The sequence below is a fragment of the Parambassis ranga genome, chromosome 22, assembly GCF_900634625.1.
Source record: "Parambassis ranga chromosome 22, fParRan2.1, whole genome shotgun sequence".
In the NCBI taxonomy this organism is placed as follows: domain Eukaryota; kingdom Metazoa; phylum Chordata; class Actinopteri; family Ambassidae; genus Parambassis; species Parambassis ranga.
Window position 1 is genome coordinate 7424600 of NC_041042.1, and position 27350 is coordinate 7451949.

General features: G+C 41.2%; 2 protein-coding genes across 4 annotated transcripts; one reads left to right on the plus strand and one right to left on the minus strand.

The window, feature by feature from the left end:
• Positions 1-27350, plus strand: dnajc17 (DnaJ (Hsp40) homolog, subfamily C, member 17). Of its 2 annotated transcripts, XM_028395063.1 has the most exons (12): positions 80-203; positions 584-680; positions 6424-6493; positions 7825-7883; positions 8177-8264; positions 8502-8578; positions 9126-9243; positions 9950-9999; positions 11689-11766; positions 13458-13538; positions 14115-14234; positions 27123-27350. In XM_028395063.1, exons 1-12 carry the CDS (start codon positions 163-165, stop codon positions 27246-27248), a joined length of 1005 nt encoding a protein of 334 aa, XP_028250864.1. In that variant the 5' UTR covers positions 80-162; the 3' UTR covers positions 27249-27350. The 2 variants fall into 2 exon arrangements, with proteins under 2 accessions (XP_028250865.1, XP_028250864.1); XM_028395064.1 differs by lacking the exon at positions 584-680 and having other exon boundaries at positions 1-203.
• Positions 17758-21822, minus strand: LOC114427192 (cdc42 effector protein 3). 2 transcript variants are annotated; one of them, XM_028395066.1, is made up of 4 exons: positions 21566-21822; positions 21328-21453; positions 21073-21226; positions 17758-19719 (listed from the first exon to the last, which is right to left on the minus strand). In XM_028395066.1, the coding sequence occupies exon 4, from the start codon at positions 19687-19689 to the stop codon at positions 19075-19077; it is 615 nt and encodes a 204-aa protein (XP_028250867.1). In that variant the 5' UTR covers positions 19690-19719; positions 21073-21226; positions 21328-21453; positions 21566-21822; the 3' UTR covers positions 17758-19074. The 2 variants fall into 2 exon arrangements, with proteins under 2 accessions (XP_028250867.1, XP_028250866.1); XM_028395065.1 differs by lacking the exon at positions 21566-21822 and having other exon boundaries at positions 21328-21495.

Here is a 27350-nt window from a genome sequence, read left to right on the forward strand (position 1 = left end):
AGGTCAATAACGTCATATTCATGCTGCTGAAACCTGGAGCAACAACAAACTCGTTTTAAACGCGTTAACAGCGGTAGTTCATCGTTTCTTCTCTGTTGACTGTAGCTTATATCTGGTTAAAAATGTCCGGAAAGGCCAAAGACATCCTACAAATGGACCTGTATGGGTTACTCGATATTGAAATCAATGCTACAACGAAAGAGGTGTGTAAATTCGCCAACTTTAGTAAATAGTTGTTTGCTGCTTTTGTCAGTTGTACTACACAGACTGAAGAATACTGCTTATGTTGACAAGTTATTTTTTAACAGTAGCAGTAGTCCTGTTGGCACAAATATTTTAGGCGATCAAGACTTGTTGTTAAATGCTATGGTATGTTATTTTGCTATGGTATGCTATGGTTTTTATATAAAAATGAGCTATTCGGAGAATTCGTGCAACAAAGTACATTTCCCATGTTGCGTTGCACATCCTGGTTGAAAGGTCAATAACGTCATATTCATGCTGCTGAAACCTGGAGCAACAACAAACTCGTTTTAAACGCGTTAACAGCGGTAGTTCATCGTTTCTTCTCTGTTGACTGTAGCTCATCTCTGGTAAAAATGTCCGGAAAGGCCAAAGACATCCTACAAATGGACCTGTATGGGTTACTCGATATTGAAAGCAATGCTACAACGAAAGAGGTGTGTAAATTCGCCAACTTTAGTAAACAGTTGTTTGCTGCTTTTGTCAGTTGTACTACACAGACTGAAGAATACTGCTTATGTTGACAAGTTATTTTTTTTAAATATGAAATCTCCTACAGTGAAGACATCTTAGCTAGCAACGAGGCTATATTGGCTAGCAACGAGGCTATATCAGCTTCTACAGTAGGGTTAGTGCTAACGTGTGTACGGGCAAAATAACACACCACATCTCTCTTTTAGGAAAACATAAATAAAATCAAGTGAGGGATTTTTGCTGCCAGAAAAGACCTCAGATAAATACAAGTCCAACAACAGGCAAACCGGCTTTAGCTAAGTTACACAGGTGTGATGCACCGAAAAGACCACTGAGTGGGGACGTTGCATCAGGCAGCTTTTTAGTGTTACTGCAGAATGACATTAAATGCATTTAATACGAGGCTGTGAATATATAATAAGTGCTGGATGTGGAATTTCTTTTTAGATTTAAGTCTGCCTAGCCATCAGCTCTGATAACATATTGGCTGGGAGTAAACTGCTGTAATGTTGATAGATTTTGTAGGAACCCACAATCAGAACTGTTCATCACTGGTGTTTAAGCCTGTAGAGACGTTCTTGCAACTCTAAGTAGCGTTTCTGCATCTATATCATTTCCCATCCCAGAGTGGTTCACCAGGATTTCCTGAATCCTGCCTTTTCCCTACAACCACCTCTCATGGTTTCCACCATTCAGAATCCACAGGCCTGAAGGGACATTAAAATCACTGCCAAAATGAGGGAACAAGTTAATTTCTTAATTGAATTTCAAAGTTCCCAGAGGAAGTTAGCGGTTGTGGCTTGGGCAGAATTAAGGCTCTGAAACAGAAAAAGGCTGGTTCTGTGAGGTCTGTTGATGGTCGAGAGAGATAGCGGGTTAGTGTGTATCTCAAAAATCAATCAACTGTGTTAAGACAGATGTCATCAGATAGGCTACTTATCCTAGTTGTTTGGCCCACTGTTCCATCACTACCATTAGGCATGTTGTTTATCACAGAGAATGGGGAAGAAGCCCATCCCAGAGCCTGTTTATGTGGGCTTAGCCGCAGCTTGTAAAACATTGCCTCGACGTAGGAGATTTGCGTTCTGCATATCCTCCTGGTTCTATTTAGCATCTCTTTCTATTATCACTGCTGTTGACCTTCCTCTGTGCTTGGGTGGCTGATGAATGCTGTTGAAACTGGCATGCCAGAGCTCATGATTTAATGACTTTGGGGTTTTCTCAATGCTTGTAGTGCTAAGTGAGGCTTCTGCTAAAGGCTAGCCACTATTTAAAAAGTTGTACCTACCACAGACTGCTTGGTGAAACTATGTCAGCAGCCAAGACCACACAAAGTTTCTTGTGGTTTATTCAGCTACTAAAATTTGAATGCACCAATTACCTAATGTGTTGCAGTGTATGGAGTAACTACATGCCTGAATGATTTACTTCCAGACAAAGCTTCCAAGGACAGGTGATTGTATTGCCTTGTAAGGTCTAGGTCTGAGCTAGGACAGAACAGGTAGATTAAGATTGGTATTGCTATTTGCAAAGATTCTACATAAGAAGTGATGCAAAATTTAGTTTCAGCCTTGTAAGTTGGACACTTGCTAAAATGCATGCTGAAATGGAATGGTGTTTCATAAATACTCAGAATGACCGAAGGTCTGGTTAGTCAATCACAGCTTCTCACGGTTTCTCTTTACTACTGCTTATGTTTGTCTGTATCCTCTTTGTAACTGTGTTTTCCTTCACTCCTTCCTTTTTTTCTATTTTCCTCCAGCTGATGTTTTCTTGTAAATAGCGCAGCATTGTAATTAAGGAGGATGGGCCCATGGCAGATCAAGCAGCTAATCAGCCACACAGGCTAGGGGCCTTACCAGGTCTGTGCTGCGGCTACACCAGGGCCAGTTTGTCAACTGTAATTGCCACCAAAGAATAGTGTAATGAGGACAAGATGTGGGCATGCAGTTAAAACTGTGGCAAGAGGGGCTAGGGGCAACACAGAGAGTCTGTTTGAAAAAAAAATTGTTTTTTAAGCCAGGCCCTAACCATGAGGCTACTGTTGGCCTGCTGCTTTAAGATCATAGTCCTTCCTTGATTTTGTGGTTTTTTCCCCATAAAAACAGTGTTTATTCATAAGGTTTAATGAATGATAAAATAAAAATTGGCATGTGACAATGAAATCATGGGAGTAGAGAATTTAATTCCTAAAATTTTTGCCATCTCTAAGCACGAGACAAAGAATGGTTTTAGCCCAGGAGTTCCTGATTTTTCCTTTCTTCTCTTCACCTAATTGATTCAAGAGCCAGTCCTATAAGGTCATGATGAACTGCACACGCCCCTTTCTCTCTGAGCTTTCCCCGAAGCCACGCCTCCCAACCAGTCTGTGACTTCGGCCATCATGCACGTACCTCTCTGGTGCGCGCAGAGCAGGAAGAGAGTGACAACCAGCCAACTATACGTGCAGGGGCACCTTGCAGGATTGGCTGATTTAGCATTTTATAGCTTCCACAGATGATTAATAATCTTCGTTTTAAAGCGAAACTGCCGAACTAATCGGTTGTTATCAGATTGTAAAGAGAAGTTACGCTAATTTAACAAAGTTGTGCATCAGAATGAAATCTTCTACCCTACCTTTAAGATTTGCATGTTATGGCACTGAAGGTAGTAATCATGCATTATTTTACAAAAGATTAAGAAGAGACAAGATAGTGTAAATGGTGCTGGAGGGCCTGAAAAAGAGAGATGCATTATAGTTAACTTGTAGAGTTTTCTTGAAGACGTTTCACTGCTCATCCAAGCAGCTTCATCAGTTCTAACTGTTTGGTGGGGAAACATGGTTTATATGCGGTTATAGACCTCAGTGGGTGGGTCTGGGTAAAACTTAAATAAACAATAGCACTAAATGTTTCCATACTTACCTGTGATGTTCTGGCTGACTGGGCCAGGTGTGTCTAACATCTCCATTCCATATGTATCAGGAGTATCAGAGAAACTCTGCAGGATCTTCAACAACCATGACATCCCGGTCCATTTCAAACCTATGACAACACTGAGACAGAGACTGGTTCACCCGAAGGACAAGATTCCCAGGGAGAAACACAGCAATGTGATATATGCAGTCCAGTGCAGTGAGGAATGCTCTGATCTGTACATTGGAGAAACTAAACAACCACTCCACAGAAGAATGGCTCAGCACAGGAGAGCCACCTCCTCAGGACAAGACTCAGCTGTGCACCTCCACCTCAAAGACAAAGGACACTCCTTTGAGGACAACAATGTTCACATTTTAGACACGGAGGAAAGGTGGTATGAAAGAGGAGTCAAGGAAGCCATCTATGTTAAGCTGGAAAAACCTTCCCTTAACAGAGGTGGTGGCCTCAGACATCATCTTTCTACCACATACAATGCAGTGATTCCATCCATTCCCAGGAAGTTTGCACATACTCACAGTAAGAACAAAGGGCTGTCAACCAGTCCCCCTCCGGCAGTTTCATAGTCGTTAGCCAGTTGTTAGACACACCTGGCCCAGTCATCACAGGTAAGTATGGAAACATTTAGTGCTATTGTTTATTTAAGTTTTACCCAGACCCACCCACTGAGGTCTGTAACCACATATAAACCATGTTTCCCCACCAAACAGTTAGAACTGATGAAGCTGCTTGGATGAGCAGCGAAACGTCTTCAAGAAAACTCTACAAGTCCAGACGCCTTGCTTCAATCTTCTCTACGTATGATGACCTGGATGACTGAGAATCTTCATCAACATTATAATTAACTGAAATTCAAAGTGTCTGTTGATTGGATCTTAAACTTAACCCAGTGAGGCAGTCATGATGAAGTCACATCTTCACAGTGAAACTGTTTTTAAAATCTAAATATATTGTTCTACCCTTTTAGGCATTGATTTCTGTATAAGATAAAATCAAACCACAGCCATTTGTACTATAGTGAGCATCAAGACGCAATCCATGTGTACTCTCCACTTGAATTGTGTTCAGATTAGTAGATTATATAACACATTAAAAACATGCTCCTCAAGAACAGCCTTTTGAAGTTTTCACTTCCTTGTACCTTACTAAAAGAGAGCTTTAGAGAGATCTAAACAAAGTTGTGATGAGGAACACATATAGGAAAGGGGAGGCTAACAAGGGGAAGTAGGCTTAGGCCAACAGTAAGCATATATGTTTGGCTTCAGTCCATAGCCCTGCGTGTCAGGCTCAATCTCTAGGAAGGCTCTGTGTGCCAAGCAGCAAGACTAAATATCCCTTAATGATGTCTAGTCTCTTGAAGCCCTTTCAGTGAACCAAGTACTCATTTACAATTGGAACTCTTAAGGAGAAAATCCAGTTGTGATAAAAGAAAGCACTTGTGACATTTAAGAGCTGTCTAAACCACAGTAATCTCCAGAGGCTACACTGGAGGCTTCTTGGATTGATATAATTGTGTCTAAGCTTAGCTCTCATACCTTGGACAGCCGGCATCCATCCTAACGTGTCTAGACTGTCACAGAAACTCTGTGGAATTACTGTTAAAAAGGCTGGACACTGATGGATTACACCATTCTGTTGCCCCCCCCCCCCCCCCCAATGAAGTCTGGACTGTATGCTTTGGCATACATCCTTGAGATAAAATTGTCCAAAACAACTTACAAGGAAACCCTGTATATGCCAAAGGACAAAGCCTTTCCCAGACATGGAGAAGGCAGCTCCCAGCTTTTGTGGCCCGTAGCATACTGGCAGGAGATTGATTTACTCTAAAAGGAGGTTACGTGAAAACACGCAGAACATTGGCATGGCTGATTAAGGCTGGTGAGAATCTGTATGTCAGTGTGTGTGTTTTGTCTGAGCCTGGATATATGGAGGATGCATGTGCCAAATCCTTAGCATGCGATGCATATATGAGCATGTGTTTTTGAGGTTGTGTGCAGAGTGCTTCAGCGCTGCACTCTACAGCCCCCTCTGGTCTCCATGGAAAGTTTTCCTGCTTCCCTTCTTTTACCAAAAAAGCAGACATCTAATGAAAACCACCTTGTCATTAACTGGTCCCTAGAAGGGATGGTTAACATTCCAAGCAGTGACCCTGAGTTTAAAAAAAAAAAAAAATCAACTATAACTAAAACTTCATATGACATTTCAATACTCTAAAGTATTGTTTCGTTTTTTTCGTTATAGTTCTTTAAACTCCCCAAAAGTCTTGACAACCAGGCTAATATATTAATGGTGGCTGTGATTGTGCATGTTATTGTAACAATTTGGTACATTTGTATTCACTATTGTTTGACTAAAGTTTGTATTAAAGCAACGTTGCAACTCAGGCCACATTTTGTCTTTCAAATTGGCAAGGAGCCTGAGAATAGTTTGGAGTTCAGTGTGCAGTATGTGCCACAGTGGTTAGAAGCCATTAACAACCTGTCAAGTGGACATAAAGCAGGACATCGGCTCAGGTGTTGATATGATCTAAACTGTACAATCCCAGAATTTTATTGAAACGCACACCCAGCTTCTCTACAAATGTTTTCATGTCTGACTGTTACTGTCTTTGCCATTTTTTTAAATGGGATCATCATCTTTAATTTTAACTTTTCTGGGCCAAAGACGACAGGATGAAAATCATTTATAGTACAAATCTTTTACATTCTGGCTAAAACCTGTGCCCAGACAATTCCTTCTCGTTTTGTCTCAATCAACATTTTCCACTGCTCATAATATTTGTCTGTTCCAGATTAAGAAAGCGTATCGACAGACAGCTTTAAAGTGCCATCCAGACAAGAACCCAGACGATCCTAAGGCAGGTGTGTATTTAATCCCATTTGTTTTATTTTTTTTGTTTGTTTTTGTTCCATTCCATTCTGAACCACAGACCAAGTTAGCTTTAATTCTTAATCCCCAGAAGCATAGAAGATGAATACAGGTCCAGACAGCCCAGCCACAGGACTCTGTCCTAAGGCTAATTAGTGTTTTTTTCCCCCTGAGGCTTTCTAGCTGGATGAGAGGAGCCAGCCATCACCATTCTTACCATTAGCCCCAGTGTTTCCACACTCCATCCTTTTTAGACTCATGAGTCCTTCCGCAGCTTATTGCCAACTAGCATGTCAACAATTAGACCAGGAATTCTCAATGTAGCTTTTTGTCAATAAGGAGAAAAAGCACCTTGGACAAAAGGCTGGTCATGAGGTATGTTTTCAAGTGAGGTTTATGTGGTTGCTGGATGGTTCAGACAATTCCTGATTATGTTAGGAAAAAACTGGGAAATTGGTAGGGTTGAGAGGGATAATACAAAAGCAGGGGGTCGGTTTCCCAGAAATGGAAAAGAAGTGGTTTGGAGGGCCTCAACACTTGAACCCGCACATGGACAGAATTGGTCTCTATCGCACGAGAGCGGAGAAAGTCTTGGGACATGCTGCCCCTCAGGGGATGTTAGTATGCATGTAAGAGGTGACTTGGGGGTCATGATGCTTCATTCACTGAAGACACCCCCCTATACTTCCCTCATTTTCCTCCACCTCCCACGTTGTCACACTCTGAGCTGCCTAGTGGGCATGGTGGGTCTCCCCGTTGTATGGATTCCATTCAAGCCCATTATATGCGTGTAGGTAACCTGACCGCCTCTGCTGGCAGCATGATCTCCAGAGCCTTCTGTTAGTGTGCACTGCCAGTCCCCACAGGGAGTAACAGTATCGGTCTGTTAGGCCTCCCATAAGTGAATGATTAAGCCTGGCTAGTATAGTGCAGTAGTGTGCCATTTGTAGTATGAGCTGGGGGGATTGTGGTCTCCCAGTGTACATTTGTCTGTGTGTGTGTTAGATGACAACTGAAGTAGTGGTGTTTGTGGCATTGGCCCTTAATGAAAGATAGATGGAGAGAGGCCAAGGGAATGCACGACAGTGTCATTGGAGGAAATGGGTTTCGTGAGACCGACGGCAAACTTTAAAGCATGAAATGTCTCATTTTGTCTGAACCCCACATCCTCACATCAGCCTCAGGAGTTCATGCACGTAATGACTTTTATGGACCAAGTGTCCTGTAGATGGCATCTTCTCTTCACTCTCTACATTTCTACATCATCTTCTCCACTGTCGTTTTAATGTCATATTGATTATTTCCAACATTTTGTTTTTTCTAGTGGAGCTCTTTCATCAGTTGTCTCAAGCTCTAGAGGTGCTAACCGATGCTACTGCCAGGGTAAGACACCAGTCACTCTTCTCAACATGTAAAAAAAAAAAAAAAAAACATGCCAAATCCAGTGTTGCATATTCTTTAGAAATTTAAGTTTATTGATCTTTAAAAGGCTGTACTTCCTTTTGTATGCCATTATCATTATATTATTCAAAAATGTTGACAATATTCGACAATAATAATATGTCGACAATATTATCGTTTATCACACTCACTCACTTAATTTCTGGGACAATGGATCGTCCAGCAAAATGTGTTATCTTGACAGGCCTAATCCTGCTGTCTAACACTGTTTTCAGGCTGCGTATGACAAGATCTGTGCTGCCAAGAAACAAGCAGAGGAAAGAAACAAGAAACTCGATGATAAGAGAAAGAAAATTAAGCTTGGTGAGTCATTTTCCAAATCATACAGCATCAGGGATCTTTTTTTTCTAACTGATTTTGTATTTTTTGTACCGGTTTTTAATTTTTATATAAAATTAGGTTTCATGAAATAATTAAATGAAGGCAGTTTGAAGCAGATATGTTTATTTTACACAGGTTTGTCTGTCTTCCTTGTAAAAAATAGATTTAGTGTGAACATAAGAAAAAGGTACAGGCTCCTTGTGTGTTTTGTTATGACAGACTTGGAGGCCAGAGAGCGACAAGCAGAAGCTCAGCGCCAGGAGGAAGTGCAAATCACTAGAACATTTGAAGAAGAGGTAAGAGAAACAATATGAGAGACGATACAGCCCCACAAATTGCCTGAAGAGGATGCAAAACATTACAAATACAAATTTTAAAAGGTATTCCAGTGCATCCAGGAAAGTCTGAAGCACGCCCAGGTGCTTCTATTCTGTTTATTGTCAAATACGCCCTACTGATTGAGTTGAAATATTCCAAAGACTTGGGTCAGGAACAAAGGATCTATCTGAAAGAGGCTTTTTTCCATCACCACGTCATAATTATCAGAAAGCACATTATGTGATTTTGCATGACTTGATGCACTTTGTTCACAATGCAAATGATAAATAAAAATAATGTGCATGCTTCCAAGGTGAGTCATGGCATGTGCTCAATGTTCTTAATCAATGCAAATACGAGGCGATGTGCTGTGGGTGGAAGAGATGACCAACAGGTGGCACTGTTCCATTTTCTGCTTCCTCTGCTGAAAACACAGAATACACCTTAGAATGGGAGAGCAATATTGCTGATATGTTGTAGGTATGAGTTTTTATATTAAAATATTGTCTGCGCCCTTGCCTCAAGATTGCCCGTTTAAGAGAGGAGGGATCCAGACTGCTGGAAGAGGAGCAGAGACTCATCAGAGAGAAGATCCAGAGAGAAAAAGAAGCTCAGCATCGAACAGGAGTGAACAGTCAGGGAGGTATGTCAGTTCCCGAGATTTAACCTAGACCAATCTATACATGTCTGGGTCAGCCCAAACAATTAAGTGTTACACTGTTCTGTCATGATAAATCCAGTTTGATCCACTGAGGTCTTTTTTTTTACTATCCTGAAACCTCAGTTTGGTGAACCCCCATGTTTCACAGACATTATGCTGCCAGTCCCACCACAGCAGCCACTGGGCACCCTGTGGCTCACCAAATATTATTCACATAATAGACTATAACAATAACTGAGCTCATATTTAAAGAGGTCTATTTTTGTTTCTTGGCATTACGAAGACTTGGCAGTAGTAACATTGGAATGCCAGGCACTACAATGACACACACGCACACACAGACACACACAGTAGCTGTCTGTCAAACTTTTAACCTCTGGATAGCATTTTTTTTTAAGTTATGGATGTACCGTCCTGGCCCTAAACTAGACTCATTTTTGTGGCTGAGAATTACTCATGCAAAGTCAGCAAATCTTCTGAGTCTCCTCCATTTGCACGCACTCAGCCCTCCCCTGGATCCGCGTGCTGTCTGCAGGACCCATACATTTTACATGTGACAGCCATTTTAAAATTGCTGTCTATCTGCATGAGTCCACTGACTGCTGTTTTGAATACCGTATTTCAGCCAAAAGAATAGTCTCTTTGTCTTTTCACTCACGTCTTATCTTTCCCCAATGCTTCTCCTCAGACTCGGGAGTGCAGAGATGTTCCCAGAACAACGTAACTCCCAAACTGAAGGTAAGGCTTTCAGCCACAGGGTCAGAACTGTAAGTAAAGATCATAGTAAGGGTTACAGTTGTTGGAGAATAAAGCAGAAACATAAAAAGCAGGCCAAGTAAATGATAATCCAGCCTCATTCAGTGGAAAGTTTGATAAGCCATTTTGGAGACAACATATGCAATCCCACCACTATGCATTGCACACTGTTGTTCTAACACCCATTCTTCCAGAGTAGGCACAGCATCGTCAAGAGACCAGTATCTATGCCAAGAGAAAGCTTATTATATTTTCTCCAGGAAACGACCAGGTCTGTGTACATTATCAGACACTGTGGTTGTTGGCTAACTCATTTAGACATTAAATCTAGTTTTAAAATTTGATAGCCTTCTACTGTAGCAGCGTGTTCCCTTATGACTGTGTGTTCAGTTGCAAAAACAAGGGGCAGCCAGACCCACAGAATCACAAGTTATGTTCATGGACATGGGAAGGTTCGTGCATAGATAAACTCACATGCCATCCAGTTCTGTCAATCAAAACATCCGTTTTTCAAACATTTATTTTTTTATACCAGTTTTAAGCAGTTTACATTAAACTAGGTTAAATTTTAAACTGCATTCATGATTAACCAGGCCTTAAAACTGAAACTAATTTCAGTCACTTTTATCTTAACAGCTCTTTAATACAAATTAGATATGTAGACATTAAATTAAATTCAGAAACAGCCATTTGGTTTGTGTCCACACAGCACGCACAGCAGTGGGTCAGTGTTTTGAAACCATAGAGATCATGCAAATACTTCAGCATGTTATTCAGAGATTAATGGGTAAGGAGGTTATCAGTGGGTAAAGGAGACTGTTCTTGGAAGGAGAATGCATGCTTTTGACCACTAAAACACACGAAATTCACAGAAATGTTGTTTCTCTGACAGTGAGCAGAAAGCTGGAGCTGAATCAACGCTTACAGCTTGCCATTTATAATACTCCTTCAAGCATTTGCTTTGATATTGGCTTGATTCTGCTAACTGTAACCCCCTTTGTACATAGATATGAGAAGTTACACAAGATCTCTTTTGGGTACGGGAACTTGCATCAGTATTTATTGATTTAGTGACAGGACTCCAAGCAAGTAAAAAAAAAAAGTTATAAATGATGTTGTTGCCTTTTGTGGAGGCTGTTCGCATGCAGAAGGTAGTTATGCAGGAATGTCTTTTTAAGTAAAGACATACAAAAACACTGTTACACAAGCAAAGTTAACCACTATTCAGAAACAGAGACAACGCATAACAGAGGAGGACTTCCTCTCATTTCGTCCACAACAGAGCACTGTGAGCATGAACCTGCCTTGTATTAGTTTGTGATTACATTGTCTTGTGTTCTTTATCCTGAGGAGTCACCGTGTATTCTGTGGTCCATGTGTTAAGTTTCACCTATTCGTCCAGCACCCTCAGTATGAAGGGAAATTGACTGCAGGTCCTGCAGGTGCCCTGGTCCCGTTCCAAGAGCTTAACAATGTCTTTCTCCTGTAGCTCCGTTCTGTCCTGATTGAAATCTGTGTCTCATCAGAACCAAGCCTGCCTGGCATGCTTTGCCTCCTTGTCAGCTGACTTTAATCAATTGTGCTCTAATGATTAGGCATTATCATGCACTTCTTTAGTTCCTGAACGTCCTCATGACTAATATTGGCTTCATTTCTCTTTCTTTCTTCCAGCTGAAGTGGAAGTGTAAAAAAGATGACGAGAAGAATGGTGGCTACTCTCAAGATGTTCTCTTCAATCTTCTTTACAAGGTGCACTTTCTGAAAATTAAAAGTAGCAGTGCCATAGTGCTTCAAGACTAGTCATGCATACAGCAAAACATTTATTTTTCCATTAGGACTCCTGTTGTATTAGCAATATAATGATGGATCTAGTTATATTAGCAATGGCTAGGATAGGTTTATGGGCATTTTCAGTGTAATGAAGTATATTTAATATGTGAGGTATTTCACTGGCTGGTTTAGCCAAAAGCACACATTCCCTTCTTTGAAGTGTTTTTTGAATAAATTGCACCATAAAAGTATCTATTTTATGTTATGATAGAATCTCTGCATTTGTTGTCCATTGGCATAGCTCGCCTGCATGCAGAGTCCAGCCATATTTGAGGTCTACATGACATCACTGCTGTAGATTGTTTTAATCTTCCCCTTAAACAAGGCTCGTTAAGTTTTGTTGCAGTGAAAGTGCTGAGGGCAATGTTGTAGTGCCCTTTTAAAGCCATGCACGCCATTGTTTGTGCCCGTCTTACCAGGTGATTAAGCAGTGCCAGGGGAGGCATTAGGAAATGTGCTCTTCTCATGCAACCCACTACCACCTTCTGCTAGGATCTGTCACAAGGGCTTTTGGTGGGGCATAGGTTGGCCTGAAACAAGCATAGGGCAAGTGTTGATGACGTCAAGTCGGATGGAAAAAAAACATTTGAATTTCTCTTCTGCACGCATGCAATCAATACGGTTCCCAGGCAAGAGGGAGTAAAAACTGTGGAAAAAAGTGCTATTCTTTTTTCTTTTTTTTTACTGTAAAGCTTAGGGGATACATTTAATGAAAAAGAAAATGCTGTTTGTCATGGCAAGCTTCAATGAGTGACAGCAGAAATAGCTGCCACTGTGTGGGAAAATGAGCATGGTTCGGTGTAAAGTTGTGCGTTCCTGTGAGGAGTTGTGTACTTTGGCCGCTTAAAATAATACAGCTTCGTTAAGGGGGTGGGGGAATATGTTAAGATATTTATATTTTTTGAAACTGAGGCCTTTTGAGAGTCTCTTTTGTCACTGTTGGCTTGCTAAAGAGGGTCCTTAGTAAGCATTAGCATTCCTGGACTTTCCCATTGCCAGAAAGCTACAGTTTTCCAAAATGAGATTCTCAAAGGTGTCCCTCCTACTCCTTGCTCCTATGTCTAGTCTTTAGTTGGTAGGAGGTTAGGAACAGGCAGCCTTGGTTATAGCTAAGACATCTAAAATCAAAGATCAGGGTTTGTTCCCCTAACTGCTAACGTGTATTAGCTTTCTTGCTCCTCTGAACATCTAACTCAGACATACAGTAAATGTAGGGATTGGCTCAGATACCCTTTGCCCTTCTCTCTGATTGGCCAGTGTTTTCCCTTTAGGAATTAAGTATCACTACAAAGGGAGTTTCTACAACTGTTGCCTTTTAAGATATCACTTTTTCACAGGCTGTTATATAAATGATGTTTTTTTATTTTTTTACTTAGGCATACTTAGGCTCTAACATGTGAACCTTATCATTGGGTCTAATAACTGAACACTTTCTGAATCCTAACCAGAATACAGAACTCTATTATGTTCACTGGTTTGGTTTGAGTCTGCATATGCTTTTTGTTTTCATGGTTAGGGATTGTGCTGTGAAAGGAAATACTAATTCAAATGTTCTGCATCTTTCCTCTTCCTCCACTTGACTTTTGTTGTTCTCCACTTCTTACTTCTAGTACGGGGATGTTTTGAATGTGATTATATCAAGCAAGAAGAAAGGAAGCGCTTTGGTCGAATTTGCAACTCAGAGAGCAGCTGTAAGTACCTAACTTGTCTGCGGTCAGTGTCTTTGTGCAGTGATGAAAATCTTCTCCAAAGGAGATATTCCATAAAGCCACTTTTGTTTACCACTTACTTGCCTCAAAGTCTCAGGTCACCTGCTGAGTTTGATTATTACTAAGAATGGCACCTGTCATAGACTTCCAAGCCTCAGGACTGTCTCTGACTTAAACTAGTTATTCTGTACTGGAACCACTGGACGGAAGAACTTGAACCATCTCATTGTTCATCACTGTCTGGTTCCTCCGGCCCTTTGTCATGGTGGTGTACTTGTTTGTTGTGGTTTCCTCACCACTACATGTGGTTTCCCTCCATATGTCTGCCAGTCTTCTAGAATCTAGGTACAAGTTCTTCCTGCCCATCTCCATGTCTGAGGCTTGGAGTTGATCCAGTTACAACACACCTTTGTCAATGTATTGCATGAGTAATTTATTGCCAATTGGACAAATAACAGATCCATACAGGGTACTTTAAGACTGTAACAGAATTCTGGAAAGTAGATGTGATAAAATACAGGTGAATAAACCATTTACAGAGATTATGATGTTTTTCAGGAGCTGGCTGTTAAGTATGAGAGCGGCCTGATGGGAAACCCCTTGAAGATTTCATGGATTGAAGGACAGCCTGAGGTTGTAGCCACAGCATCTCAATCTGCCCAGTTCATGTCTTCACAGGTACTTTTGTAACACAAAAATGCACTCACTCTCTCATAAAACATGTCAGACATATGTTACAAAATCTTCCCAGTTACTCTGCCTCCAACACAAATACTTTTGCCTAAACACTGCCCCACAAAGAGAGGTATGTAAACCTTCGGAGCTTTTATTTTCACATCAGTGGTACAAATATTGCTCCAGTGCTTGCACTCACTTCGTCTGGCCTAGAACAATGTGTTTGGTTAAATGAACCTCAGTTTATTTGTTTTGGAGTGGGGAGGCGCTGGCCCAGCGCTAGCCCAAAGCCCCTGGTCGGCTGCTCATTAACGGAAATGACCTGGGAGACCCCAGGAATGCTGCACTTCACATAGCAGCCCAGGAGAAGCAGTGAGCAGTAATGGTAGCCTGGCACGTGAGACTGACTAAATGCTTGTATTGGTGCCAGGTGAGTCTTTCTGTCTTGGTATTTATAATAAGGTTTTATTAATCAGATTTTTTTCTGGTATTGTTGAAGGGCAGAATCTTACTTTCTGTGGGGCAACATTATTGCACAAAACTATAATCCTTTGTTAAGAAAACTCTTTTTCTTTTGGTGTGTTGCCTCTTGTGATTTTGTAAATCACAGTTGTCCATATTACATTCTTTACTTTGCTCGCTAAATTGATACTGCATGCTTGAAGACTCCAAAGGCACATCCATTTCTTTCCTGTCCAAGGCTAATCTCATTACAGTTATATCCACTGAGAGTAAAGTATGTAGTTTTTCCATCATTAGATTATAAAGTAATATCTTTTTCACCTCCATCTGCTATTTACTTTTATACCTTTTAGTGAGAAAATTGCTCATCAGTTGTCTTCCTCTTTATTTTGTCAGTGAATTGCTGCTGAACTGGGTTTCACCTTCATCCAGTGTGAGGTCCTTAGACCTCCTACTTGGAGCTAGCATCTGAGACTGAGCCTGCTCACTGGGACTTGTCATACTAATCTTTTTAAATGTTATTATGGTAACCTGGTTTGGTTTCCAGATATCCAAAGCTGATTGCTTCATCTTTTTTTGTCCTGCAACTCAGAATGAAAACATTACTATGGCTGGGTAATTTCCAAATTATCCCTCAGTGAGAATGGTTCTTGCTAAAGAGGCCTCACATGACATTGTGTAGATATTAGTAGTGTTAACCCATAGCTGGCCAGGGGTCAGTGGACATAGAAGGGATGATAAAAGTAATGAGAATCGTTGGAGGTCCTTCATGTCTGACTTTATCTCTTAAAAATCCAATCCCTCTTCTGTTATTGACCCCTCCCCAGTGTCCCAACATCAGCCAGCTGCAATCACATTAGGCCAGACTGGGTGACGATTAGTCTCTCTAACCTCACCAATACAAATACAGCACTTAGAAAGTCATGGTCTCACCCTAGGGGGCTCACAGACTTCAGCCTTAACCTCAGTTCAATCTCTGCTGTGATAAATAAATGAATCTGGGGCCAGTTTGAGTGATCTAATTGTGAGGGGACACAAATTCTTTGTGAAGACCCCTGTATGATTTATAACAGAGCCTACTGCAGCCACTGTTTTTATCACCATGGTTATTAAAAAAATTCAAAACAGGGAATATGATATATTTTGCACTATGTGAAATTGCTCACCATACTCCTTACTCGGTTCAGAATTTTGGAAGATTTTACGACATTTGTAAATAGTTTGAGTCACAGGGACTGTCAGCTGTAAATAGTTGCTACACCATAAAGAAGATTTCACATGTGTGGCTGACAATATGGGTTCCACAGAGCGTGAATAATAATTTATCTTAACTCCCAGATATGTTTGAATATGGAATTACTATCTGAATGTCTGCTTTGTCCCTGTCAAACATGAGGTTTGTGCCTCTGGAGACCATCATGAATCACTGCATCCTGATTGATGGTTTCTTGCATAGTGTAATATACCATATTATTTAAAGAGAATCTGTTGTAAAGGGTTTAAACGTGTATGCCTCTTCCATCTAGAGCTAGAGAGCCATTGCACGGTTGTCACGACACAAACCAGATGCAGCAAATCAACTATTCTGAGATGGTTTTTCCAGCTTGCTGCTTTGCTTGTGCTTTAAATGTGCACTCTAACCTAAAATAGCCCTGGATGAGATGCACTGTGTAGCCAGGCTATTGCACATCAAACCCTGGCCAGAGTCTCATCATGAATAACTGTCAAGGGAAGGAGATGGAAAGCATTTTGTATTTTGCAATGATCAGACCCAAAAGTTTGTTTTTATTACTCTGTAATACCTAAGTGATATTTAGGTACTACTGAAACAGAGAAAACATGGTGTTTTCTGGAAACAGAGAAAAGGTGTTGTTTTTCTGTTGGAGTAGCGGCAATCCTCTCTTTTTAACTCTCAAAGAATAGATAGCTGAAAATTCCAATTTGTTAGAATATGCTTGATTCATTGTGTATATCATATGAAGGGATTGCTGTTGATGATTGCTTGACCCTAACTACAGCTCGAGATGATACAGTTTCACAAAAATCTCTGTTTGTCTAGTAAATCCATGTAAACCTGTGCAACTTATTTCAGTAGCATTATTTTATGTTGGAAAATGCAATTTTACTAGAAGCATATGTTTCTTTATTTGGCCAACAATATTTTTAGTTGGCCAATCTGACAAAAAAATAACTCATAAGAGCTACATTTTAGTGAAATGACAAGGTTTCCTGGTAGTCTGTATGACAGCAAGTTTAGATATTTAGAGGGAGAGAAGTGGTACCAGATGTGATTGGGATACTTCGCAGTTCGGCCAGCTTTTGCAGTGTAGACAAGATAATTTGTCTTCAATTACAGGCTCTTTCTTCTTGCATCAGTCATGTGGTTGAACACTTGTTGAGCTAAAGTTTATGTGATTCTTCACATAGGGTCATAGATGGCAAAGACTTTTGTCTCCAGAAGTACATTTTCTCAGATGATAATCAGGAGGTTATAATCAAGAAGGGATTTTCATGCTCTTGCTTAGTAGCTCACGTGATGTGTGTGTGTTTTTGTGTGTGTCTGACATTACATTCACTCTTCTTTCTCTGGTGAACAAATTAAGTGCCATTGTACCAGTCCAATATAAAATCTGTAATGGAATACCTTATCCTACTAATTTTTGCCACACCCTGGTTAGCTATTGAGTGCCACCTCTTTGTCATTAAGATGTGCCTCAGAGCAGTTTTAACCCTACCACCCAGCCATTGCTTCAAAGTCCACTTTGTGTTGTTTTAGTATTTTTGACTACATGAAATCCTTCCTTAAAATATTATTGTGCTATTTAGTGTGTTGTATAGTCCAAGGCTGTAATTCCTTTAGGAACTTGTAGGTATACACTAAGTGACAGACAGGACATATTGCTTCTACTCCTTCTTCTGTCTACTTCTGTCAGTTTGACAGTTTAAAAACCAAGTAAATGTCAACCCATCACAGTGTGTAAACAGTTTTCCTAAAATGTTGAACACTTCTTTCCACAAAACCTCAAAACTTGGAATATGAATGATATTTTTTTTATTCACCCAAAACACAAAATGGTACATTTTTAATGCAAAAATGTTGAGGAATATGTTATTATTATGTCATAACATACTGTATACAAGAAACAAAGGCAGTGATAGCCAGTTAAAATGAGAGATGCCAAAACAGATATACATCATAGACGGTAACCACAAACACTGCTGTCTCTGCTTGGACAAACATATAATTCTAAATGTATTACTTTAAGCAGGACCCTTATGGTTCGTATTTTTTGCAGATTGACCCCATGCACTGCTTAGGAATTTCAGTGGTGCTGAGTTTGTCCCACAGACAGAGGTCCCAACTATGTGTGTACTCTATCTATGTGTGTACTCTATCTCAGTTTGACTATGTGTGCTGATTTTCACATACGTGTGAGCCTCTCTTATGTGCTAGTGTATGTGGGATGCAGTGTTTACTTTTCACGTGTCAGGCGTCTGTTTGGTCAGAAGGTAGTGTTTAAACCCTCATCAGGCCTTTTGCTGCAGTAATGGATGTCTCTGGTCCTCCTCCCTCCACACCCCCTGCATATATGGAAGTATCACATTACCCTTTACCACGGTTCTTCTCGTGCACCACTCACCAGAGCATCAGACTCTGATTTGCAGCTAAGAAAACAGCCAGGCCTTTTTTTCTCCTTCCTCTGAGGTCTTGGACCTGTGGCCTGGCTTGGTCTGCAGCCCAACCTGCCACTACTGGCTGGCTTTTATTGGAAGCAGAGCTAAGTGTTTGTTTTCACTGCATTGTTGGGAATGAGAGATGGGGGGTACCTTGGTCTACCTTTGAGTGGGGCCTCTGGGATGCGTGCGGAGTAAAATTTGCCCTCTGCACACAATAGATTGGCAAGCAGACCAGGAGCCAAGACATCACAGCTCGAGGACCTTGGATTCCAGCCGTAGCTTTTCTTTTCTTAAACACAACACTCTTAAGTCTTAACAGCCGTCTTCAGTCCTGTGCTGTGTGGTTTAGGCGATTACACAACAGCTAAGGGGGAATGTATAAAAAGGTAAAACGGAGTTGGACATTAGACAGAGTTCAATCATTAACTATAGTTACTACCTCTGCAAGGGCATATTGAGCAAAATATGAACTTAGTTTTTATCGTTCATGCAGGATCGTGTTATAACACATTCTGTGGACCACGATGTGAGAGCACTGTGCCACATGATCTGCAGTGTTATGTCTGACATTAGCAGATATTTCCAGATTTATTTGAAACATAACCATGGCATTATCATCAGTTTGTCCAAAAACCTGGATCATGTCCACACTGGGAGTGTTGAGGTGCATCTCTTGTCCATATTCCAAACACTTGACAGTTGTCTAATTGTGTAGTTTGTCCATCACTTGCAGAACATCGTCCAGGATTGAAGGGCCTAGGTCGAGACTGAAGGAAAAACCACTGTCCTCGTCCTTCTGCTGTTCAGTAGTTTTATTGCAGGTCTCTGTAAAGTCTCGGTCCCCGTCTGAGTTCACGCTGGACTGCCTTGGGTTGTGAGTCTGATTGGAATTCCCTCTTTGGTACCCATCTTCCTTTTCTACCTCTTTGTCCCCATGATCACTGTCCAGCAGAGGCATAGAGCTGCATTTCTTTCTCTTTTGGGATGTATTATGCTGGCGGTCCATGGACAAATTAGGGCTCTCTCTCCCCTCAGTCTCATCCAGATTCAAGCGAGGGGGCTTTGGAGGCGGTGAGCAGGCCATGAAGAGGTTCTGCTCGCTTTGTGAACTCTGTAGAAGTAGGTTGTGGCTCATCTTTAGAAAGGACAGATCTCCAAAGCTGTCTGTATGGGCATCGTTTCCAATATGAGAGATGTGCCGGAAATCTGCCAGAGGTAGGCTAATCATGTTAACAGACAGCACCTCCCGCCGCTTAGAGTTCCTGCTGTTCCAGCGACCAGAGGATGTCTTTCTGTATAGTGATGTTCTAAGCGGCATTTCAGCAGATCCGAGTGACTAAAACGTCATCTGCAGCAAAACACAAAGATAAAGAGCATTATGATTAAATAGATGGAACCAAGGTTTCTGTTGAAATAATGAAAGCACTACAGTGGATTATCCAGGTTTTCCTGTCAGAATAGGGAGCATGCCTCTGCTTGTCGTGTAATTTAACACCAGATGCAAGAATTGGACTGCATCCCTCAGCTTGATGAAAATCGGCAGCCGTTTTTTAGACATTGCACCTGCTCCACTTGATTTTAGTTTAATGAAATTCAGTATTATTTGGCAGCAGAGGGATGATTCAACAATGCTTTGAAGCTTTCAATTGTAATTATTTACTTTTCAAATGCCTGTTTTTTTCCCATAAATCCAGGTGTGGTCTGTGGCATATCATCCAAAAGAAGGTTATTAGTCTACTTAAGACTTCCAGTAACAAAAGCAACATAAATACAAATTTCCAAATGGTATTTGTTATCCTGTATGCCGTGTGTCGTTGTAGCGCTTCCCGTTTTGTTTTTGTTTTTTTGTTTTTTTTAGGGGGGGGGGGGTTTGGGAAAATGTGAATTGTTTCCCCTAACTTCGTTCATAATTAAGAAAACAACTTCAGTTTGGAACACATGTTTATCATTTTGTAAGAAGTACAAATAACTGGGATGCAGTCTGTTTATTTTGCCATATTGTGAGAGTTATGTAGTGACTCTGGATGTGAAAGTGAAATTAAATATTGCTGTTCCATAAACAACATCACACTCAAGGGATTATATTTCAAATGAAATTGTAATTTAATGTGAGTGGGATTTTATGAAATTAAGATTTCATTTCCACCAACAGAACCTAGAAGAAAACATCTAAAACAATACAAAATAGCACAAATGTCAAGGTTAAAGCTTTTTCATTTTGTGGCCTGTAATGATTTTATTAAATAAAAGAGAACTCAGTTGATCAGTGCAGGCATGAAGATTAGATAATCTGCTCAGTGTCTGTGATTTTACAGCTTTGCCCACATTAGATCTGTGTTCGTGACTTGAAACACTCACTCTGTAAATTTGTAAGCCACTTAAGCAAACAGGTTTTGTTGGCCTGTAAAGGTTTTATCTGCACTTTAGTAGCAGCAGGAGATTGGAGAGCGTGGGCATAACAGCATTCCTTTCCAAACATGTCAGTTTGGCCAAGGAGGAGTCTTAGGATTTTAGCCATGAGTATCATGTGAAGGAAACACTTCATGGTCGAGTAAAAACAAAAGAAGCTCATTAAAACAGATTGGCCAAGAAACACATTTTAAATGATCTATCTCGATGCTGCCATTAATGACACGTCTTTAAAATGGATAAGGAGTCTGTCTCATGAAAGCATTTACAAAAAGATTCATTTACTTCTTACCTGTCTTGCCGAGAAAACACAGGATAGCTGGTTTCCACACATGCAGTCCCGTCTCTCTTAGGAAACTAGGCTGTGTCTACCTACACACTCCGAAAAACTCTTCCTTGACATGACAGGGCTTGTCAGCTTTTACAAAAAAGATCTTGCCGCACAGCTTTAAGAGAGAGAAACAGAGAGCGTTACAACAGGCTTTCTCCTTTGATTTAACTTTTGTATTAAACTAGAGCAAGATACTTCACTTTGATAAATACTTACCCTTTGGAATACTGCTCCTTGACTCAGTGTTTTCAGGATATTTTTAATTTTTTTTTTTGCTAATCCTTCTTTGTGTAAACTCCTGCTTGCACTGCTGAACTGTCTCCAGGCAAATGTCTTCCTTACCTGAGTGATAAGCCAGGTGTGGCCAGAGTACAAAGGTGTTTAGCCATCTAGATGAAGTCAGCCCCCCCCTTCTCACTTCATAGTTGAAGTCATCCCACTGTCGAATGTTTACCACTTGTCAGATTGCGTCATCCTTCCTCTGAAGTCAGTTGGCCTTTTAGTCATAGTTGTTGCATTAAGTCCTGAGGGTTGGCTGCACCCATCACCTGCGTGAGACGAAGTTCAAGAAGCCGTATAATTGCTGTTATATTTGAAAGAGACAAATGGAATGGTGTTCACTACATGAATGTGTGTAAGCGAGGGGTATAGTGAGTGAGATTGGGTCGGTTTGAGAGTTTAGGTGGGTTTCAGATTCTGTCCTTATCTAAAACACAAAAAGGAAGTCATAGTCAGTGAGCAAACAGTCTCCCAGAGGAGGGGTTAACTGATCTCTAATCTCCATGTCATTGTCCCACTGCTCTGCTGATTTCCTGATTTCCTGCCTGCTGTTGGCTTGTGTAAAGCCCTCTGGAGTCCAGCCCACTCTACAGGCTCTTCTGCCTGACTGGAGGCCTATAGTTCCTCTATGTAATCAAAGCGTAGTATCGCATACACAGACATGTACGAACAGGCACACTGAGTTTCACAAGAGAGATATCTTGTTGCAATTTCAATTCTCACGCCTCCAGCATGTCGTATTTGCCATGGAATGCTATTGCAGTGCAGAACTGTGTCAGGACAGAAACCTTTTTTTCTGCTCTTTGGAATTTGTTTTTGTGTTACAAATGGCAGGGTACTAATATCTTGTGCTCTCACTAAGATTAGTTAGATAAGTTACTGAAATAAATACAGTAAATACAGTTTTCTGACCAATTTTAATCATTATGTGTCCTTGTGCTTTGAACAGAATACAGTAAATTGCCAATATGACACAGTGCTCAGAAGAAGGCTATGAATGGCTGGTCTTATTCGCTAAATATAAACAAGCAGGGTGTGAAAGACAAGTCATAGATTTCAATTATCCTTTCAGATTGATTCAATAAACAATAGGCATGCTACCTCATCCTCTCTTCTCTTCCCGCTCTGCACTCCAGCACCAGAACAGTCTGCAATACCAGACACAATTACTCACGCAATTGAAATTATCATAACATTTACTCAAGACTGAAACAGAACATTTTTGACCATCATTCTTCTGAAACCCCCCCCCCCCCTCCCCCCACTCCTCCACCTACAACCGCAGAATTTGCTTTCATGCTAGAAGACAATCAGGGTGAGGAGCTAGTGTTATCTGTGGTATTTGGGTATGACCTCACAAGATCTGCTGTCTGACCAAGCTCAATCTTTTGGTTGTGCTCTCATGCTATGTAGCCTCTGGGCTTATATGTTTAACCCGAGATGGATTTCTGTATAAGCCTCTTTTCTAAGGCCTGACCATAGCGGGCAGTGTGGTTTGATGCAGCTATGCTGGGCCATAAATCTGGGATGCGGTGTGTTTTTGTTGTCGCAGGATAAAAAGTGTTTCCAGATATTGCTTTGACTGGCGCTAGAAGCCCAAACTGAGGCTTTGGAGGATATTCTTCTGGCCCTTTGTTGCGTGTTCTCCAGCTTCCGCTCTATCAAGGCCCCTAGACAGCCAGCATTTAGACTAGATTTACTGCGAGCATTGTCTGATTTTTTTTTTTTTTTTTTTTAAATATAAAACATTATTAGATGATGGGAAGGATTAGGACATAGGACTGCCCTTTGATAAAAATCAGCTTGTAGTACATGCATTAATTATCCACATCATAAAAGGCACTGTTGGCCAGTCCTGTCTCCTTTTAGTAGGTGTCATACATCAGCTTTTGCGAGAACTTCTAAATTTGCCTTTGTAATCCTCCTAACCGATGCTGTCACTGTCTCTAACATTATGACTCAATGATAACGTTTTGAAGGCGCTCCAACAGAAACTTGGCAGCCTGGCCATTAAGAGGGCATTCAGACAGACAGTTACACGACTGCAGTATGACAGAGATCTGACACCAACGTCCAGGTGTTACATTACCTGCTGAGTGCAGACTCATCAACACATGACAAAGCTTCTAATCAGCACAGTGAGGTTGTGTCAGGTGCAGCACAGCAATACTCTAGAACTCTGAAACATTGTGATGCCTCACTGACTTATTTATTTTACTCTGAACAGTTCTACCTTTATTATCGGACTAGAGAACTATGTCTGCAATGGAATTGCTCCTCCCAAAAACTGAGTGTTGGCTGTAGAGTTGATGTAAACAATATGTAATAAGATGCATTCCGCTCACTTTATTTGTTTTTCAAATAAAATCCTGGACATCAGAAGTCATTTTTAATATACCAACCATTTTAAGATTTGTTTCCTCCACTTCTGAGGCCAAATCTTGTTTTTGACACCTACAAGGTTCAGACTGTACTTTTGTTTTAACTGCAAAACTGTTGCAATCAGTGGGCTGTTCCTGGAAGGCTGAGATGTAAAAGACATAATTTTGCTTTTACAACGATGCATTGTTGGATATTAAATAGCCCCCCCCCCCCCCCCCCCCACACACACACACACACACACACACACACACACACTCTCTTCCCAATGTCGTGTTCCCTGAGCTCATCCATCATAAAGAGAAATGCCAGGGCAGCAGGAGTTCATGTCTTTGCTGCCATTTCTCTTTTCACTGTTTATTTCCTTTTCGTCTTGTAGATTCCAAGGGTTTTTTCTGTCTACACCAACAGACTCCTATTCTGTCTAAATCCGTGACCACCTACAACCACATGCTTACACAATCACATATCTACTTATGGTACATACACACCTCAATGCTGCCCTTCTCTGTACTTTTAAATCTGCAGTCCATACGCAGCTATTCATACCCGAATAAGCTGTAAATACTCCTCTGTCATTTCAAGGATGTGCATAGTTCATCAGCTTTGATGTAAAACTGTTGGTCTATATGTAATCTGTACATGTAATCATGATTTTTTTTTTTAAATTTTCTATTTAGACACATGGCCAAGGCCACAAGTTTCACTCAGAAAAACAGTTGAATACAGGAAGTAAATTTGGGCTTTAAGTGGTGTGTAGTGTTTGTTCTTCATTAACATAAACAATATAATAGACCAAATTTTGGAGTTTTATATCTGCGTAATCTTGCAATAAATAATGATTAATCCTCAAAGCTTAAGTATTCACCTGAGCTCCAGTGATCTGTGTGCAGTCCCCCTGTTTGTTTGAGTTAGCCAGGGAGCTTGGGCACCTACACACTTACAAATGATCTCTAAATATTTGCGTCTCATAAATCATATAGCTTAGTGACACACACACACACACACACACACACACATACACATACAGAAAAACATACAATGCCACCACACACACTGCAGATAAATAGCTGCTTGATTAACTTCACCACAGTGCATTAGAAGCAGACATGTTAGCCTCGACCACAGTGCAGGCTTGTTAAGAAAACCCCATTCTTCACATGGAAGTCTATAAAGTCACTTCTTGGCACAGTGGATATCAGTGGTGCTAATGAGTTTCCTATATATCAGATAACCTGCTTTGCTGCACTTACAAGAGCCTATAAGCAGAAGAAGTTTTTCTAAAATAATTTTGTACACGCAGATATGGTCTCACCTTATTTGTCACTCACCCATCTGTCTTAATCAAATGTAGACACACTTCCTCACTCAGACAAATACACATAACGTGCAGCAGATCTGACAACTAGAGTTAGAGAAACGCAGTGGCCACCTGCCTCCTGCTGTGTGTGGGAAGGAGTGTCAGTGTTTGTGTGAGTGTGTGTGTTATATTGCTTGACTCACAGCACTGGTGGTATTCATGATGTCATCACTGTCCTGGGGTCAGACTGGGGTGTGTGTTTGGCGGCCCTGCAATGTGCTGATGTCACATTGCTAATCCTCAGCTTGTTTGTATGCATGCGTGCGTGTGTTTTACCACCATCCTATCTCTGCGGTGGCCTCGTAGCCTCCTCCCTTGGCTTTATACAGGGGCCCATTGTTTGTGTTTCGTGGTTTTCTGCTAACCCTGGGCCCCAGTGGTAAAGCACCAGATGCACACATATATGTGTACTTACTGTTTAGTTACAGAATGATACACTGCCTAAACATGTACATTGTAAGATAACATCCCTCATCCTGCATCACACTGCTCATAAAGCACCTGTTAATGCTCAGAATTACCCCTGCTTCATTAGCGTGGCACGGACTGCCCATGACCACACCGGTTAGAGAAAAGGTCAGACCTAATCTGAGTCAAAGTGCACTTCAGTGTGGTGACCAGTAGAGGGCATGGCAGAGCAGGGATGTATGCTATTGAGGAGGGAACTTTTCCACTGTTGGTTGTGTAGTTGCTTGAGTTTTATTTAATTTGAGGATGCAAGACTTGTTTATTTACCTAATGGTGTTCGCGTGATATTTCATAGTTACGTGTCAGACAGGGGCTTGAGCTCACATTATTGGAATGATAATAGCAGCTTTCCTCAATCCAGGGGTGGGGAGGGATAGGGGAAGTGGGGGATGACTTACCCTTACCGACCCTCTCCTCTCTTCCTCCTCCACACTTTACCCTCTTTCTCTCGGCACACAGATGCTGGAGTCCCCATGATGTTTTCCAGATGCCTTAGCTAAGGGAGTGCATTGACAAAAACCTACCTCTCCTCTTCAAATTGCTTTCATTTGCTCTCTCCCTCAGTTCTTAAAGCAGAGACTCAATTCTCTCCTGCAGCTCACTGTCTTGTTAAAGAGACACTTCCTTGGCTCAGCAAACTTCCTTGATATAATCCTTTAAAGAATGGTGTACTCTGCAGACACATGGCTTTTCTCCATCTTCAGAATAGGCTGATGGTCTCTCTTAATGCCTTTGTGTGCTAACTGCACATACAGTATCAGCACCATCCTGGTGTTGTCCTTGCTTCATTATAAGATTCTCTTCTTATGCTTGGGTCTGTGTGTGGCATTTCCCATTGCAGCCTGTGTGTGTATAAAGGACTTCTGGCCTGTGTTTCATCCTGCCTGATTAGCCATTAGCCAGTGGCTGCCCTCTCTGCTTCTCCCCCTACTGTCAGAGAATCTGTCACCATCGTCGTTCAAGCCGAAGCCCTTCAAAGAAATCGTGTACACACAGTGAGAGCTCAGGCAACTGCCAGGCCTAATTCCAGCCCACATTTTGGGGTTTTAATGACCTCAGGCAGTGGAATTACCCTGTCACAGTTTCTCTGTGGGCTGCTGTCTCATGAATGTTCACCCTGTCCTCATGCTAATGGTAACTGAGATGAGAGCATCTGTCCGAATCTGCCTCTTCTCTGCTCTGCACCCACAGGCCTGGTCGTGAAAGCAAACAGACACTGGATATTGACAGTGGTTGTCTCTGTCTGCCTTAAGTTGCTGTTGTCATAATATAAAACACAGAGTTGTTTGGCTTTTCTGTTACTTTGAGAGCATACTGGCTCAAAAGACATCATCTCTAAATATGACCCAGTCAAAGAATGACAAACAAAAAGCTGATAGCAGGAAGTGCACATTTCTGCAATGTACCGGTATTTATTTACTGAATGACCTTTTAAGAACAGGTGCATATTGAATTAATGTATGTGGTCCTGTTCTGTCTTTAATACCTCACCTCTTTTAATGTTTCATGTCCATCTCTTTCGCAGGACTCCCTGTCAAATGAACGTGACTATGAAAGTGTAGTGATGATGAGGATGAGGCAGGCTGCCGAGCGCCAGAGACTCATACAGCAAATGCAGAGAGAGGACGAGGAAGACGCTGCCACGTCATAGCAGCCTGCTTAAAGCTTTTGTTTCATAAAGCCTCTTCTGTGTGTTTTGTTCTAATTGTTTATATGTGGCATGCTACATGGAAAAATAAACTTTTTAATTTTT